Source organism: Manduca sexta, chromosome 18, assembly GCF_014839805.1.
Source record: "Manduca sexta isolate Smith_Timp_Sample1 chromosome 18, JHU_Msex_v1.0, whole genome shotgun sequence".
Classification (NCBI taxonomy): Eukaryota; Metazoa; Arthropoda; class Insecta; order Lepidoptera; family Sphingidae; genus Manduca; species Manduca sexta.
In genome coordinates, this window is record NC_051132.1 from 10,622,162 (window position 1) to 10,640,491 (window position 18,330).

General features: G+C 33.8%; 1 protein-coding gene across 1 annotated transcript in view; it reads right to left on the bottom strand.

The window, feature by feature from the left end:
* Positions 1-26: 26 nt before the first annotated feature.
* LOC115456444 overlaps positions 27-18,330 on the bottom strand; it is a 69,169-nt gene continuing 50,865 nt past the window's right edge. Inside the window, exons 3-10 of the mRNA XM_030185525.2 lie at positions 7,841-7,936; positions 6,706-6,812; positions 5,902-6,050; positions 4,630-4,710; positions 4,167-4,316; positions 2,923-3,070; positions 2,235-2,376; positions 27-1,768 (exon numbers count right to left, since the gene is read on the bottom strand). Of these exons, the coding sequence (XP_030041385.1) occupies positions 1,560-1,768; positions 2,235-2,376; positions 2,923-3,070; positions 4,167-4,316; positions 4,630-4,710; positions 5,902-6,050; positions 6,706-6,812; positions 7,841-7,936 (1,082 nt within the window). The 3' untranslated portion in view covers positions 27-1,559. The remainder of the gene's footprint in view (positions 1,769-2,234; positions 2,377-2,922; positions 3,071-4,166; positions 4,317-4,629; positions 4,711-5,901; positions 6,051-6,705; positions 6,813-7,840; positions 7,937-18,330) is intronic.

Consider the following 18,330-nt stretch of genomic DNA (forward strand, 5'->3'; position numbering starts at 1 on the left):
TTTTCGGAGGTCAATAAAACAAAACCTAATTTTGAAAGTCAATTTTATTCTATCTTCTTCACAGTTAAGTTTACTAACACATATTAAAGGATCCCCTTAATAATGCTTTATAAGTATGTTAAAATTAACATTTTCTATTACACTGAGTTTTGAAATTTCCGACATTTCGAATGTAGAGCACCAAAAAGGGATCCCTTGATTATTATTTTTGGTTAATATAACCACAAATTACCAAAATACAAGCACCGTTAAAGTAAGAGAAGAAAAGTATTGAATGGCAGGATAATTTTACCTTACGAAAACTTAAAGGCTAGTATTGAGAATAATATATTTATCTAAGTCTTTTAATGTGCCATTTTTTATCAGTTCGAGATAAGAAATTGAAATCTCATGAAAATCAAATTTGCAAAAATCTAGGAGACGCGTATTTCAAGTTAAAAATCTCTCTGAAAAAAGTATACACGCAAGCATAAAATGTGAAGATTCTATAAATTATTTTTAAAACTATAATCGGTATCGTGTTTACAAACCATAGTAAGACATTGTTTGCCTATGCCACCTTCAAACGCAGTAACTTCAATTTTAAAGATTTTTTTTTACAGCACTTCAAACCATCGATGTAGTTTTTGAAATAACAATTATTGTTGGAATAAATAAGAAATCAATGGCACATTTAATATTCTGATTAAAATTTCTTCCAGAAACAACATTTCATTACTTTTCTCATAACATTTAGCCTACATTTGGAAATCATAGTGCCAAATTACGTATTATCCTGCGTTCGAGTTCATCAAAAACGATTCAGCATTAAACTATAGAGAATCTATTGTGAAAAATTACTCAAAGACTAGTGAGTTATGTACGCTAGGCATTACAAAATATTAGAAACTAATTTTATTATTAAATCACTTCGTTTTAAATCTAAATTAACATCTAAAATGGTTGTTAAAATTAACTGTTACACTTTATTTCTAAGTATTTTTATTTCGTATGCTGTATTTAAAGAGGCTTTACTTGGCAGGACGTGTTTATTTTATTTTGCTATATTTTTGCTATTGTAACATTATTAAATACAACACACGAAATTGAAAATAATTAAAGCGTATTATTTAGTACAAGGCAGTGGAAGTTATTTACGATAGCGAGAAAATATTTCATATCTTAATATTATATAAGCTGGTTCATCATTGCATGTCATATATTCAAAATAGCTCGGATGGGTTGGAAAATCCTCAATAATTTAAAAAACTTTAATCGGTAGCTACGCAAAAAAGATCACTGACGTTTAGAAAATTACATTATCTCTGAAAAATATTTAGGAATTCAAAGAGATATAGTACATATCTATCCCTAATGCAAAGATATAAAATAATAAATTTATCAAGTTTATTGGAAAAAAGCAAGCTCATTTTGTATTCTATAATAATCATTTCATTTCAAGTCAAGTGAATTGTTCGAAAATTTTCGGCAGTTAAAGTAAATTATTGTTCTTTGTCTTGTTATGGCGAAAGAAGTTTCTGGAATATCGTTACACAACAGAAAGATAATTTTCTCCTACTTTAGTATTTATACAGAAGCATTACCACGACACTTGCTAGTAAGAGACAGCTATATGTCAGAGCACTGGATCCCCCAGTGACTTCCTCTCGAGGATGTTCGATGAGCTGGTTGTCTGAGATCTGTTCGGCCACGGAGGCGGGGGTACCATCACGGTCTCCGAGTTCCTGATTTGCTACCTTCAGGTTCTTGAGGAGTTCTAGAATGTGTTCTGGAAATGAAGATTTTATATTTATGATGTGTTTAAGTAAGTTTTAAGAAGCTGATTCACATTTTACTCAATTAATTACTTAGTGGTCTCCTTCTTTATTTTTTTTTTGTTATGTATATATATAATATGGATTCACCACGTGTACCGCGACAATAAATTGTTCTTTCTTTCTTCTTACTTTATTTTATAAAAAATCTGTGATCTGCAATTACTGTTGCCACAGTGTTTCAAATATGACAATTATTGTACCATAACAAAATATTTTTTGTTTTTTGGATCATTGATTTATTTATACCTCGTACAATAATTTCTTACTCCGTTCATGCATTTATTATTATCGTGTGTGCTTCGTTAATCAAAAGCGTATTTTATTTTCATCCTACATAAGATTACAAATGGTATGTTTTTTTTATTAATTTTGGTAAGAGCTACATTCTTAGCGCATACATTTCCATAAGCCCATTACCTGATTCTCTAGAGTCGCCATCGACATTCTCGACCTTAATGAAGGTGGTAAGTGATACCTCGTAGAGTTTGTTCGACTCAGCGTTGCCTGGGATGGCTCTTCGTTTTCTTCCATAGCCTACCACGCCGTTACTACATTGTACCTGAAATCAAAAGAGTAATTAAAATTAAACTAGTTTTCGGTTTTTATCGGCTTTTTTATATTTTCGTTTTATTTTGATTTATAGGGAGAAAACTAAAATATAAAAAACAGCTATAAAATCCGAAAAGTAGTTTAATTATAATGTCTAATATTCGCGTAAACATAAGAAATCATTACCAAAAGAGTAATCTAAAAATATCTAGAAATCAGTACTTTGCTGATGATTGTGACCCGCTGTTGAATTGTTGTACCATGGATTCTGTATAGAACTATTATTATAGTCTATACGATACTGTATTATAGGTTTTTAATTTTTACAGTTCTATTTATTACAGTATTAACAGTAAATATTATTTATTTTAAAGACATAATCGGTTAGCACTGGTTTAGTACATCTTTATTTTAGTCACAGTCACTTATTAGGTTTAGTATCTAACTTGCTTCTCTTTTTAAAGCTTAAAATTTCCTATCGGGAACTTAATGTCCACAATGTTATAGCAATACAATCCTATAATCCTTGACCAAAATCCATAAATAAGCAACGTACTCCTTGACATTTGTCCAGGCAGACGGTGACCGTCCCCTTGAACTGCACGTATGTGGTGTCGGGGAACTTGAACGCCCTGAACTTAGCCGTGAGCGTGTCTCCGTCATTGGTCACGAAGTTGTCGAACAAGTACGGGTCCACGGAGCAGCTGGAAATTATATTTTTTCACATAAAATCAATCCTGTGTTATAATATACAGTCCCACGCATGGGCTCCGTCTACAGAGAGGGTTTATATTATTTTATTTATTTTATCACAGTACAGGAAAGTAGTTTAGGCTTTAGTCCACCACGCTGGCCTAGCGAGGTTAGAAGATTTCAAATTCCTCCAAAATTCTAATATAGGACTCTTAGGTTGGTTTCCTCACGATGTTTTCCTTCATCGGTAGGCAAACGATAATTAACAGTATACATAATATCGAGAAGTCAGAGATGCTTTGCTTTTTGAACTTCTGCGCCTTTTATTATGACATACCATTCTATTCCCAATACGATAGTGTACTTAGCCATTTTCAGATATGCTAAAGATCATTACTTAGAAATTATATTTGAATAATTAGAATTAATTTTTTTTTTTTTGAGAAATATACCGTAGAAAAAGCGGCGATAGCCTAGTTGGGTGTGGAACTGTCTGCCAAGACGAATGTCCGCAGGTTCAAATCCCAAGGGCACACACCTCTGACTTTTCTAAAAAATCATGTGTGTATTCTTTGTGAATTTATCGTTCGCTTTTACGGTGAAGAAAAACATCGTGAGGAAACCTGCACATCCGAGAAGTTCTCTATAGGAATTTCGATGGTGTGTGAAGTCTACCAATCCGCACTAGGCCAGCGTGGTGGACTAAGGCCTAATCCCTCTCAGTAGTAGAGGAGGCCCGTGCTCAGCAGTGGGCAAGTATTATAATACAGGGCTGATATTATTATACCGTATTTCTCTAAAAAAAAAACAAAAATTTACGTACTTTGGGCGTACGTACGTTCCGTCTAGAGTATCTAAGTAAATATTTGTGTACCTATGTACTAACAAACATTTTAAATTAGTACAAATGGTACATTTAACTACGCTTCTAGGGAATATGTTAGTGAATATTTAAACTATATTTTTTTATTCATGCTTTTAACATTACAGCTTTTTAATTAGTTTATTTTGTAATTAAGAAAAAAATTGCCCTTATTTTCCTGGTAAGTGTGTCTATTACTAGTTTATTAAAGTAGGTGTCAGTACGTGTCAGACTATATCACTCACCCGTTAAGTATGATAGTTTCCTGTTGTTTTTCGGTGTCAGTGACGTGCATGTAGTTGACCAACAGGCCGTAGACACTCGCCGATTCGTTGTTAAGGAATATTTCCATGGAGAGAGGTGTGCCGGGGCTCACTGAGATCTCGCCTGACACTCTATAGAGCGGAAGAAATTTGTAATATTATCAAATGTTATATAGTAATAATCTCTTCAATAATAACTACTAGGTACTACGAAAATATATAAAATTTTATTAGGCAATTCAATAATTGTTTTTTATTCACCTCATTATTATTTAAATATTGCCTAAAATTATTATTACTGTTGAAAATAAAATTATGGTTGAAAAACATTAAACTGTAGCTAATTGTTGAAGCAACTGTCGGTTTCATAATAATTTTGTGTTCTTACCAAGTTGAATAGCGTCTGCGCGATTTCTAAGTTATGTAAATGCATTTTTTTACTTACTGCTTTCCATTCTGTTTGACCACCGCCCCGAGTATTGGCTCAGGCGCTTTTCCTTCCTCGTATCTTGTGATGGTAAGTACGCTGAAACATGTAAAATATTTTGCATTTATTGTCCATAATACAAGGTGGACGGACGACCAGGCTAAGGTCGCAGGAAGTCGCTGGATGCAGGCCGCTTCCAACAGGTCGACGTGGAGATCCTTGGGGGAGGCCTATGTTCAGCAGTGGACTTCCTGTGGCTGAGATGATGATTGTCCATAATTGAACTTGGTAGTCCGGATGTATTTAGTAAATAAAACAGTCCCACATCTTATCGTATCTTTGATGAAACAATTGGGCACTGTAAAACACAAAACACATCTGGCATAAAGCTGAGGTGGAATCACAGCACCGTGTTTTCACCAGTGTATTCCCATGATATGATAGGGGTCGAGATTATCGTCATATCGCACACAAATTCCAGCCTCCGGGCTGATAGAGCAGAAAAAACACACATTTCGCCAAACGGGATTTGAACCCAGGATCACAGCGGTGTACTGCCCACGCGATACGACTACGCAACCGAAGCATTAGGGCGATTTCGTAGTCGTAGTTGACCATAGAATAATAAGCAAAGATTTTATTGTATCGTTACTTGAATCTTAGAAGGCTGGTTGGTGGTGTATTCAGTATACTCTAAGAATTTATATCAGTAGAAATATAAGAAACAAACTAGCGATAAATTTTCTTTGGATAGGAACTGTAGCGTTAAAAAACGATTTCCTACCGAGGGATTTCTTAGTTACATATCATTTCCGAATCATTAAGCATTCAAAAAATGAAAGGATGCCCGATTTTCTTTATCTTAATATTTATGTTTTAGTATAAACCAATTTAAAAAAATAATCTTCAAAGATAGAGCTATTTTTAATTAAATATATTTTTAACAAACAATATTATTCACCAAAATAAACATTTGAAAACTTTAATCCTCGAATTTTATTAGTTTCTTTAGACTTTCTGTACGTGTGATTTCCTAAAATTACGAGCCTTAATCACACTAAAGGCTCAATAATTGTCGATCCTTCAATGGAGATGCTAATAAAACAAACACGAAACTTAGATTTCTTACGTTTACGCAAATGTGAGAAGTTAGACATTAAAATAAAACTATTTTACGCATTTTATGGCGTCGGGAGAAAATTACAATATAAAACACCACGATAAAATATATAAAATGGTTTTATTTCAATGAAACTTCGAATTTAATACACTTAATAAAAAATGACTTACTCAGGTTCATCGAAGTCAAGCGGGAAAGGTTTGACTTCCCTCTTGGAGATAGCTCGCATCTTCGCGGTGATGGCACACCGGGCGGACACGGTCTCGCGGCTACCGTCGGAGTTTTCTATCACCACCTTATGGTAGAACGTACGATTGCCCTGAAACAAGAAATAATGCAGAAAAATACTTAGCAGTAAATATTATATCTATTTATATATATAAATGAATGGCTAATTCCCTTGGTCACGTCATCACGCGTGAACGGCTGGACCGATTTCACTATTTTTTTTTGTTGTGTTTGTTATTGTCAGGAGAAGGTACTTATGAAAGAAAAAAATAAAAAACAAATGCGCGGAAAATTAGAAAATTTAAGAAAACTTGACGAAAATATTAATATAACTGTCAATTGTTTGAAATAACTGTCAGCGATTGACAGAATGCGCGTTGCAAATTCATAGTTAAGACGGGACAACGTCTGTCGGGTTAGCTAGTATATCTATAGAAAGAGACATATTGCTGACTCATCACTACAAAATTTTATGATATATTTGATTCTATGTTTTTTTCAGTCTTTTCGAATAATGCCGAAAGATAAATAAAGGAGGAATTATGAATTATTATCTTTTCTAAGTTAAAAATTAACAGAGTAATAGTGGGCCAGCGACCTATGTCTAAATTGTATGCCAAGTTCGGCAACGGTACGCATTTTATGACAAAGAGTGGTTAAATTTTGGTGAGTCTCTAGGGCTTAATAATCAGCTTTTAAAGACACTATTCATAATATCTCTGATTAGAGTTGATAAATGAACTTACAGTCATCTTATGAAGGACTCTGGTGACGCCACATTTATGGGGGTCCTGCAGATCGAGGACGAATGTGGCGAGCTTCCCACTTAATACAGGCAAGCATGGACTGTAGTCTGAAAATTAATTTTAATTAAAACTTAGTAGATAACGAATATTTTATGAGTAATACTTGTAGTATACTTTTCACTACAAATCTTATTCATAACTTTTTAGCTTTATCTCCTTTGACCTATTTTCATTTACCTTCGAGGATCATGAAAACTAATCTTAAAACCAATTTAGACTCTAATTTAAATGCTTTACAAAGCAATTTTGACTACGAATACATTAAATATGTAAAAAGCAATGACCTAATCGTCTCTTTGTTCTCATGAGAAGTGAAAGTATGTTTAATTAATTTCCAGTTCACATAATAAGCGAACGACATTACGAGAACGCATTTTTCGTTGCAACACTACAGTCTGTAATGTTGCCAAGTAATATCATGTGTAGGTAAGTGTATGCTTCAATAATTTTTGCTATCGTTATCAAATTTAGGAGGAGTCACGATACATTTTTGCGGTTGTGCCTGTATTATCATAGTTATAAATTTAGAGGTATTATGCTTGGTTGTAATTACAAAACATTTTCTTGGATATCGCGCTATAGTCTCAATGAAATCTTGGTGTGATTTATACAGGGTGACATTTAATTAATAAAATTACATACTCGTCTCTACATCTGCTCACATTGTGCCAAAAATCATTCACGAATAACAAATATTTTCACCAAAAATCTCAGTATTGCTTTGCGGGTCTTTTGATCATTTTGTAGTTAAGTGTAAATAAGACGTATGCGTGAGAGTATTTCTGACTGAAAGTGTGATGTTGCTGCTGCGACTTCTCATAAAGTAATAGTAGTCGCATTAATGTGCGAAAAATAAAAATTTCCTTTTATCGATATTTATTTTGTTCGAAACTTATACTTTTTTAATTTACTCTACTATTCTTGTAAGCTATTGTAGTGTTATTATACAGAAGATAAATATGGGGTGTCATTTTAGTAACATCATGACAATATTACCCTGTATACCTAACGCGTAATTTGGGTAACAACGATCCATTGATTGTGATCTATATTTTGAAGTATTTCGTCTGCTTACCTTTTAACTGGTCCAAATAACACACCTTCCTGTCACCGTCCATGGGGACAGTCACTTTCATCACCTCGGGAGTACATTCCACCTGGGGCTCGGAACCTGGGGACAAGATGAACAAAATGTTGACAAGTTGATTCTAGTACACAGGTCTATCAAAATGGTTTATGATAGCAAATTAAAAATATTACTTAAATATAATTTAAGGTTTTGAAATTTCAGACATTCTAATTGCTAATTATTTTATCGTCAATTAATTAATAACCTGCTCTACATTTTTTATAAGTTGTAGTTTTTCAGCGGTTTAATGATGGTATTGAGCTGATATAAACCATATATTGCTGATATAAACTTTCCTTAGTCTAATGCATGCTAACTTAACGAATATGTAAAAAACGTATACATCATTTATTGAATACGCATATTATAATAAAAGAAATAAGACAACTTTAAAATCAAACAAAATTTTAATTATGAGTGATAGTTTAAGCTCTTTTGATAGATCAACGCCAAGAAACCAAGGAACAAAATTCATCCAACCCGCAAAATATTCTACGAAATGTAATAAACTCGAGCAACACTATGTATTACGTCAGAACGCCATATTGGTACCCAGGCCACGAACGCGACGCTTTCGCAGACGCGGCGGATGCGGACCGTGTCATGCCTTCTGACCTATTTGTGTCTATGAAAATAAGTTTTACGCTGATTCATTTTTATAGCGGATATTGTAATTTGTTGCACGGTAATGAGTAAAGGACCTTCCGTTGGCGCGTCATTGACTTTATTGAGTAAGAGTCTGCGCACACGCCGGTAACTTATTGACCAGAAACACTACACTACTAAAAATTGTCCGTTGTGTCATCTACAAGTCGGGAGCATCAAAGGCCGCCGGACTAGGAAGAGTTGAAGTTACATATTCATCTATGAAATTAAATTTAAAGTATAAAGTAAGTTTCTAATCATTAGGTGTGAAATTAAATTCAAATTTCCTTGAGGACAGGAAGCTTAATGTATTTGGCTAATTAACCAAAAAACCATTGGTCCGTGTGAACAGTTAACCTTTATGATTTATCGCTAAGATTTGTCAGTGAAGGCATGGTATGGGTAAATCATATATTCGCTTCATTGCCCTGGGCTAGTTGCTGTAGGGTTAGTTCTTGTTGTCTTAGAGACGCACATGCAGTCAATTTGTTCTATATAAGTAATAAAAAAAAACACACGTGTTAAAATATGGAAATATTTTTTTGTACTGTCATCGAACGAGAAAGTAGAAGTGGCTCTCTAGTAGTGTAGTGTTTCTCGTTAGCTATTTTATAGCGTTTTTGTGATGTCTTATGCAGCGTGGATAAAAATTGTTATGTTAAAACGTGCATTAGAGTCGCATATTTTAATAATTCTAAGAAAAAGTTTTTTTGCAATTTCCTGTAACCTACCTACTGTAAATTTTACCTGTAATCCTATAGAATCTTTTGATTCTTATAAGGAATAAGATCGTTTGGAATCAATTTGAAAATTTCACATTGTTTTAGTGATTATACCTTTTTTTCTAATTTGTAAATCTAAACGTCTTCAAAAATGATGGACAGTCTGCAATTTGTATTTGAAATAAATAAATATATAAATAAAATAAAAAATTGCACTGTAAAAATCTTCAAAGCATATTTATTAATAACAATTTAACAATTGATGTACAATGCATTCATAAAACGGATATTGTATTCGACGGAAATCGTAATGTGTTATTAGTTAAAATATTCATTGTTATAACAATGTAGACAAAGGACATTATGCGCGGTTCGAGGTAATTATAGAATACGTCAAAACCTAATCCAACTGAGAATATTATAAAGCAAACTTATGAACTCGTCTTATGTTTTAATAAATTGCTTTGCCACCAATTACCAAAACTGTTACTTATAAACTTATTTTAGCGTTAAGAGGTGGTTAAGCATTGCTTAAATAGCTGTCAAAATTAAACATTGCCGATGATTAGATGATAGACTAGTTAAGACGTAATTAAGCATAACTTTGCGATTTTTTTTATAAGTAATACTATGTAAGGCTAACTATTAATGAGTAGATTTTAACTTGTTCTACATTTTAAAATATCACTCTTGTTTTATTTCACATCTACAAAATACATAAAAATAGGTAATTATTTGTGTGAAATAGTACGTATTAGACGTGAACCTATCGACCACCAATATTTACGCAAATACAAAACAAATATCTTAAAAAGAATACTAACATTTATCGAAACGTTTGAATAACTCAATAAGTTAACGGCAGAGTAAGCGGCGCGTCTCACAATGACCGGTCCCCGATGCATCGTAAACCGCATTTATGGTGGGCCGCATATGGTATATGACCATATATGACGAGGATATTAATTGAAGAAGATCCTAGAGATTGCGCATCGCATATCTTCATGGTCATAGGGTTATCTATAACTGTATTTTTTAAAATGTTTATGGTATAGGATATAAGACCTAATTCCACGTTAAAAAGATTTAGTAGAAGAGTCTTTAAACACTGCATCGTCGAGGATTCGTCTTAGTGGCCGCATGATGAAAACTAAAACTAATCTTATGAAATAAAATTATTTTTCAGATTTTTCTGTGGTTATTTATATTATATTTGTTTCCACGTTTCGAATACTTTGCAACAGTAAGGTGTTAGTCGTCCGAAAATTCAAAGCTCCCCCCTTGAGTTTGAAGGCAGCACTCTTTAAAGGTATGAAATATAATTATTCCTAACAATAGCTACGATAGAGCTCTACTAAAGATATCCTTTGGAAACTTGACACCAGATTCGTTTTTTACAAGGTAAATTAAGTGATCGGTAAATAATTGTTTTGGTTTAAGTAAATTCATTTTATTTTACAGTCCAAACTCAAATGACTTCCGTTTCCAGCTATTAGAAACTGTTTACAAATCTTACTTCTTATCTTATCTTTCTAATATTATAAATGCCGAAGTTTGCGAAAATGTTTCTATGTTTGTTAGAAGTAAACGCAAAAACAGTTAAATAGATTTGGATTAAATTTGACACACGGATAGACCATATTCTGGATAAACATATATTTTGCTCCTACAGGAAGTAATGGGATTTTAATCTATATTTTTAAATAGATGGCGCTGGGGTCGGATTGGTGGCGCTAAATCGTTGAGGTAGTTTAGGGACTTTTGTACAGGTAAATGTTTTCCACGCTGACGAAGCCGCCAGCAACCCCTATTATTTAATATACAAAATTTATTTACATTATATTGTCTAGTTTAAAGTGGATATCGTCACGCAGATATGTTTATCTACCCCTATTAATAAATAATAACACATAATATAATCCATAGAGGTAAAGGAAATAATAATTTAATCCGAATGTTGTAATATCGTGGATAAATTGCTGTTACTGAAAGCAATTAATTAAATACAACATAATCGGATTATTTGTGGAGGTTGAGGGGCAAATGAAAGTATTTAAATACTTGGCCAGTTTATTTTAATATTTTTACCCTATTAATCATACAATATCATATTATATGGCATGGCTTGTGAAGGTTTGATGTTTAAAGTTAACGAAAGAATCGTTAATAGATTTTGAATTTGGATATAATTTGGAACATTTGTAGATCAAGTCTTGCGATAACTTATAAGTATACTTTTTATGCCGTAAAGATTTATTTATTATATTTATGAACAACTTTGTATAAATATAACAAAAATCTTTTTTCATGTTGACTTCTCTGACGCACTAGTAATAAGTTGTCTAGTACTTACATCATCTGCTTTTTCTAAACCCTTTGTTAATTTAAAGACATTAAATTAATGATTATAGTTATTTAATATAAGTAAAGATGTAATAAACAACGCCATTTTTGCACACGCAATTCAAAAGTGAAGTAATATTTCAAAAGTGAAAAACAAATAAATTTATATTCTTAGATGAAACGCGATGCGTGTTCGTTTGCGCGGAAGTGTTTTTGCTCGAGCATTAGTTTACGCTCGACGTGACTTCACTTCTGTTCACCGACTCTATCCGTATTGTTTAGTTATTTATAACTAGATTTAAAGGATATATTTTACCTTGTATATGGTAGTATATTTTAGTTTCCTTAATCTTTCTTTCAAATGCCCTTATGCTTAGTGGGGTCAACGCAACATACTTTCACGCTTGTTGGAAACACGATATCGAACGAGTCGAATTGGATAATATTTATACCAATTAAAAGGCTCTGTTATCTTGCTTTATTAGCAATATCTTTAGTATGTCAACAAATTCTGCATTTGCCAAAAAGTGTAAATTGGAAAGAACCCGTTCGTGCCTTATGTTTTTTATTATTGTAATACATATTTCTGTCCACCAACTTCATCGAAGGATATAATTTTCAGGATATCAGATTTGGATTCCATGCCAAAGCATTTTTTTTTATATAAATCACTGCGTGGTATTCTACTGTGCTTGTCACCCTGAGACATGAGAAGTCAAGTCTTGTACCACAATGTAATTACGTTACCTCCATATGACTGGAGTATATATAGGTAGAGTTGAATAAAATCTAAAAATCACAGTGATCGGCGGTGCAATAGAAATGTTTTAAATGTTTATCCTTTAGTGCGACATTCCTGATCCGAGAGCGACCATTATAAAATGTTTCCTGGATTCTCCATTGGTTTTTTGTTTGCTTTTAAAGGGAAAAATTACGTTTAAATATTTTTATTATTGGTATATATTTAACATAGTTATGTTGTGTAATGCGTAGGGTGCCTAGCTATAAATCGATGAAAATACAAATATCTATAATATTTCTTATGTTTACGCGAATTTTAGACATTTAAATACAGCATTTTTTTATTTTTCGCGGTGTTTATCTTATTATTTTCTTCGACGTTTCGAAGACTTTGCAGTCTTCATGGTCATGGGGCGGACTGAGGTGATGGTCGTCCGAAAAGTCAAAGACAAAGGCGTTTTATTAGAATGCCTAAGTATATTATAATAATAAAATTTATAAAGCGGTGCTGTAGGTATCATATTGTTTTTTCTTTTTCCTTTATTTATACTTATATCTTTTATATAACCTTTTGGTCTTCACGACATAAGGTCTGTAAATATATTTTGTATCTTAATGACAAAGTTTTAACATTAAAGTCTTACGATTCGAAATGAACGTCGATATATATTTTGACAGTTAATTCAGTATAAGTGCATTGGAAGTTTACGATTATTGAAGTCGATTTTACGATCATCAATTTCAACTATCCAGGGGCCTGTGTTAACTCGTAACGTGGTCGTGTTACATTATCTTCATGAAATTAGCGTGGAATGATATTCCAATTTTTATTAAACGCGACGCGATTCGTTATGTGCTTGTTACGCGCTATCAAACTATTGTGCGGCATCGTGAACAAGGCCCCTGTTTTGTTAACCGACTTAAAAAAGGGAGGAGGTTCTTAATTGTAATGTATTTTTTTTTCTTTTTCTTTTTTATGTTTGTTACCTCAAAAACTTTTGTTTTTTGTTTGTGTATACTCGATACAAAAAAACTTTTGTTGTAACAAGTATACACAAGTCTAACTCGCCACGTATATGCCGTACCGTCCAGTGCGCTTACGTCGGTTCGGTGCTCGCTATGGTCTGCCGGCTGCCGGTCGCGTGTGACCCATCTACAGATTAATGGCCGCTGCATCAATCGTCTGCTTGTATGTTTGTTTATATATGAAAAAATATATGTATATTGTATGCTCTATCGATCATAGTCCTTTTAACGGTGAACGCAAAAGAAAAAAAATTACAAAGGTACTTAAGAACTTCTATGGTCCAAACTAGAGGAGATATGTTCCGCAGTTGGTCAATATCTTTACAAACTTTCTCATTTATGACTGGGATTAAATATACAACGAACTTCATTACTTATTCCATACTTGGGTGCATGTATTTATAAGCTTTGTAATTCAATTTAACTTACCTATAACTCAAACAATGCCTTTTTAGAAATGGTTAATTGTCCTCATAACTAATATAAAGGTAGGCATGTAAGGTATTCAATATATTGTCGGGGTTTTTTATCACTCGCAGCTCGGAGTCTGAAAGTTGGCGATGTCTTGGAAAGCATGTAAAGCCGTTAGTCCTGAGTCTGATTACTCCCGTCATGTCGGATTATCGTCTCATTAGATATTTTTTTCGCGGGGAAAAAACACTTTATCGCTACCAGCACTTGGAGGGTGGGTGGAATGGTTATGTTGGTTTCACCAATCTTACGGCTCAATGTCGACGCTCGGGAATATAGCATCATCCGAGTGAGCATTGGACAGAGTCCCTAACCCCTGTATACCCTACACCAGCATACCGACCAAAACCCGAGGTGGGTCTCATTAGACTATGAGATTGAAGGGACAGAGAATGCCCCTGTATTGTGTACACACTTGAGTATTATAATATCGCCTGTGTACTGTGATAACGTTCACTGAGATTGGCCTTGTCGATACGATATGTCATTTCCATATTGTTTTTTGATTACTCTTAGTGTTAGCGATTGTAGAAAGGTATCTTTGGTACGGCTTCTGATACGATGCTTGTAATAAATATAAATAAAAAAAAGGACAAATGTAAATAAAGAAAAGAAAAAGGTTCGGGCGCCAGGCGTCAATAAGCAAAAGAATTACCTGGATAAGCTAGGAAGATTCTGGAACTTTTAATCTTCAGGGGGGTGGTCTAAATGAAAGGTACCAGTAAGCTAAAGTTGTTCTTTATATTTTCCGAGGAGTTCACAAATTAGGAAATAATTATTTTAGAACATAAAAATACCTTTGGTCATTATTGCATCATCACTGGAATTAAGTCAGAAATACATACCAGAGTAATGAAATAACTAAAGTTAGCTAAATATAATTAATGAAGACCACAGAACACTCTTCACCGCTGGTGCCATAAAGCAGGTCCTCGCGGAGAGGTCGTGGTGCAGAAAATTGCAGCAAATGTAGGTTAAACGTTTTTAAGGCAAATTTGGAAAAATAATAGGGAACATCAATAAGACGCCCATCGCAAGGTTAAAAGGGAAAAATCCCAAGATAAATTATTACTTTTGAATGTTTACTTTACATTTTAACAAAATATTAGGGCATACTGCCCATAATTGTGAAAGATTAAATTGGATTATTTAGTCCATGATGTTATCCTTCAAGAACCGACAAAGAAAGTGACTTCCTGTGTCTATGACAGCCGTCCATCATCATCGTAGGGATGGGAAAGTCCATAGATCGACGTAGAGATGTCCCTCAGACAATCCACTAAGAGACATCAAAACGACCACTGACCCTATCGAATGTGACCAGTGCAGGAAATCCTACTTCCTCAATTTTATTTAATTTTTAAGTGGCAATGTTGGCAATCACCTGTCAAACCAAGCAAAGCCTCCAGAGCCGCCATAAATAAACAAAAAAAACTTGTCAAACCAACCATGTAACGTAATCAAAAAATTACGTTACATGCTAAAGCTCATTTGAAACTGAAGCCAAAATAGATATCGATCAGAGTCGTAGTACCTATTGGTAATGAGAAGCATTTTTATTTGTTTGCGTGTAATATGGTACATTACTTAAGTTGATTTATCTTTGTATGAAATATTATTTGAAATAAAATCAAGTACTCAATATTGCAAAATGTTTCCTTAATCCCCTTAAATCGTTTTCCAGCGCACAGTATTCATGTTTATGGTAACATATACATGCTTTTCAATACGTAAGTATTTTATCGACAGCTGATGCCAATCCCATGGGGCATCATGACCTAAATTAGTCTTGAAGGTGTAAGAAACTACGCAATGAATGTCTCATTAAGCTAACATTACGACAACGGTTTCTCCCGTGACGTGGCAGGGGGCCGGCCATCTCTGCACTTTAATTCAACTTAAAGTAGTTTTTCTAGTAGAAAGTCTCTACCTATTAGAGAATTCACACCTTTTACCGTCTAAGCATGTAACGTGACTATATAGATAAATTAAATTGTACTTACATTTACGATAAACTTAATTTATTTTTTCTTACATTTTACGGCTATTTACATCTTTCTTGAACCTAAATCCTTTTTGTTAGTCTGTTTGATTTTATCAGGATGAACCAATTTTTGTGAAATTGTGAAGCGGCGATAGCCTTATTGTTTGTGGAACGGACTGCCGAGACGAATGTCCGCAGGTTCAAGCACAAAAGCACCTCTGACTTTTCTAAAATTTTGTGTGTATTCTTTGTGAATTATCGCTTGCTTTAAAGGTGAAGGAAAACATCGTGAGGAAACCTGCATACCTAAGAAGTTCTCTATAGGAATTTTGAAGGTGTGTTAAGTCTACCAACCCGCACTAGGTCAGCGTGGTGGACTAAGACCTAATTCCTCTCAGTAATAGAGGAGGCCCGTCCAGCATTGGGACAGTATATAATACAGGGCTGATATTATTATATTTATTTATTATATACTTTTACGCACACACAGCCGTGAGATAAACCTAATATAAATAATATTTAATGTTTTTGCAATATGAGAATAATTAATGCATCAACGTCATTTTGTATTAATCATAGATACAAAGAAATAAGTAAAAATCCTTGGTTCTTGTTAGCAGAGATGCATGTTCGCATCATTGTTGCGGCTAAGGTCGTACGACTTGTCAGGCAAGTATTTTTATTAATATACACTGGCAGCCAATATATTCGTGCATTAATATTCAATTTATTATACACCTGGATGAGTTTTGAAATAAATATGGTTAAGCAATATGTACATCGCATACGTTTTTTAGTATGGCATAAGAAATATTAATGTTTAACGAGTGTTTGAAATTTTTAAGTAGATAACGAACTTTACAGAAGATTTGGATAACTTTTAATTCATATAATATTTTGGCGAAATATTTTTTTACTCTCATGATTGACTTTTTAACTGCTATCTATGTATACAAAGCTATTATCACTGTCTTCGTGACGTAGTTGTAATGTGCATATATAAGAAGTACGATTACTGCGCTGAGGTCCTGGGTTTAAATCCCGGGTCGGGCCAAAATAATTGTGTCTCGGTTTTTCCATCTCAGAACGTTACTCAGTCAGAGCTCGGCGTCAGGAAGTTGGCGGTGTGATACCTCCGTGTCTCGGAAACCCCGTAAAGCCGTTGGTCCTGCGCCTGATCCCTTTCCGGTCATGACGGATTGCTATCTCACCGGACTATGAGAGTGAAAGAACAGAAAGTGCACCTGTTTATTGCACACTCTTGTGCACTATAACTACTATAATCTTCTACGTACCTGGCTAATCTCCGTTGAGATTGGGCAGTCACCGAAATACGGCTAGAAGGGATTTTTCATTCAATCTAAGCTATGAACTATGTGTGCTTTTCCCAACCATACGAACTAAGCTAAACTAACAGCTTACCTTTTAGTGTGCAATAGCGCTTAGGATGCCAATTTCCAAACAATTTTTTAAGCCCATTTGAAATGAAAGGCTAGCCCTTGGCGAGCTGGAGATAAAAATGGCTTTTATTTGGTGTCGATTTAACATAAATCTTTAGCATCGGGAACCGGTCGCGTGTTTGAAGTGGAATGTAAGTAGAGAGTGGGATAAAATTTAACTCAGGACGTGTGTATTATTTAATTGTTAGTAAAATAGCTAATATACAGAGTCATTATGACATTGCATTACTAAATGAAATCACATACTTATTTACTTGGAAATAACTCTTTAAAATAGTTTTTTTGAGCCGTAAATGTAAAATAAAAAAGTGTAAGTTTGGAACAAAATAAAAAAATATATTTTAATTTTACGCGTCATAATGCCATTACTACTACTCTTAAGAGAATTCGTCGCAGCGGCAACATCATATTTTCAGTCAGAAATACACGTGCACGCCATAATCGTACTTGATAAACAATTTGATAAAAAATCAGAAGACTTAAACCAGGATTATTGGGGAAAATATACGTTATTAATGGATGACTTTTGGCACAATGTCAGCAAAGGTGAAGACGAGTATGTGGTTTCATTTAGTAACTCAATGTCAAAATGACTCTGTATTCTCCGAGGAAGACAGTAATGAAATTCCGGTTCGGTTTCAGCTTGTACAAAAAACATTAGTCTGATAAGTGAATTGTTACTTTTTGGGCAGTTGTGAGACAATTACGGTTTTTTTATTTGCGTTTTTATCAATTATTGCTCGTTACCGAGTGGAGTCACATTGACCCCACGATAGTGCTTTCATTTGATGTTGCTGTAAAATAGACAACATAGTCAGCACCTCGTAGCATGGCAATGTGATCTAAAACATTAGTGGGAGAAGTTAATTTTAATCTAAAATCACTTATGAGGAACTACTCTTTTAAACTGTTTAATTAAGAACAAAACTAAATTATAAGTCGAGCAAGTAACTAACTACTAATAATACGGGATTAGACGTGAAGTGATACATTGGTGTTGCCAGTTATTGCCGTTTTATCTTTGATACCGTTAAGCAAAATAAA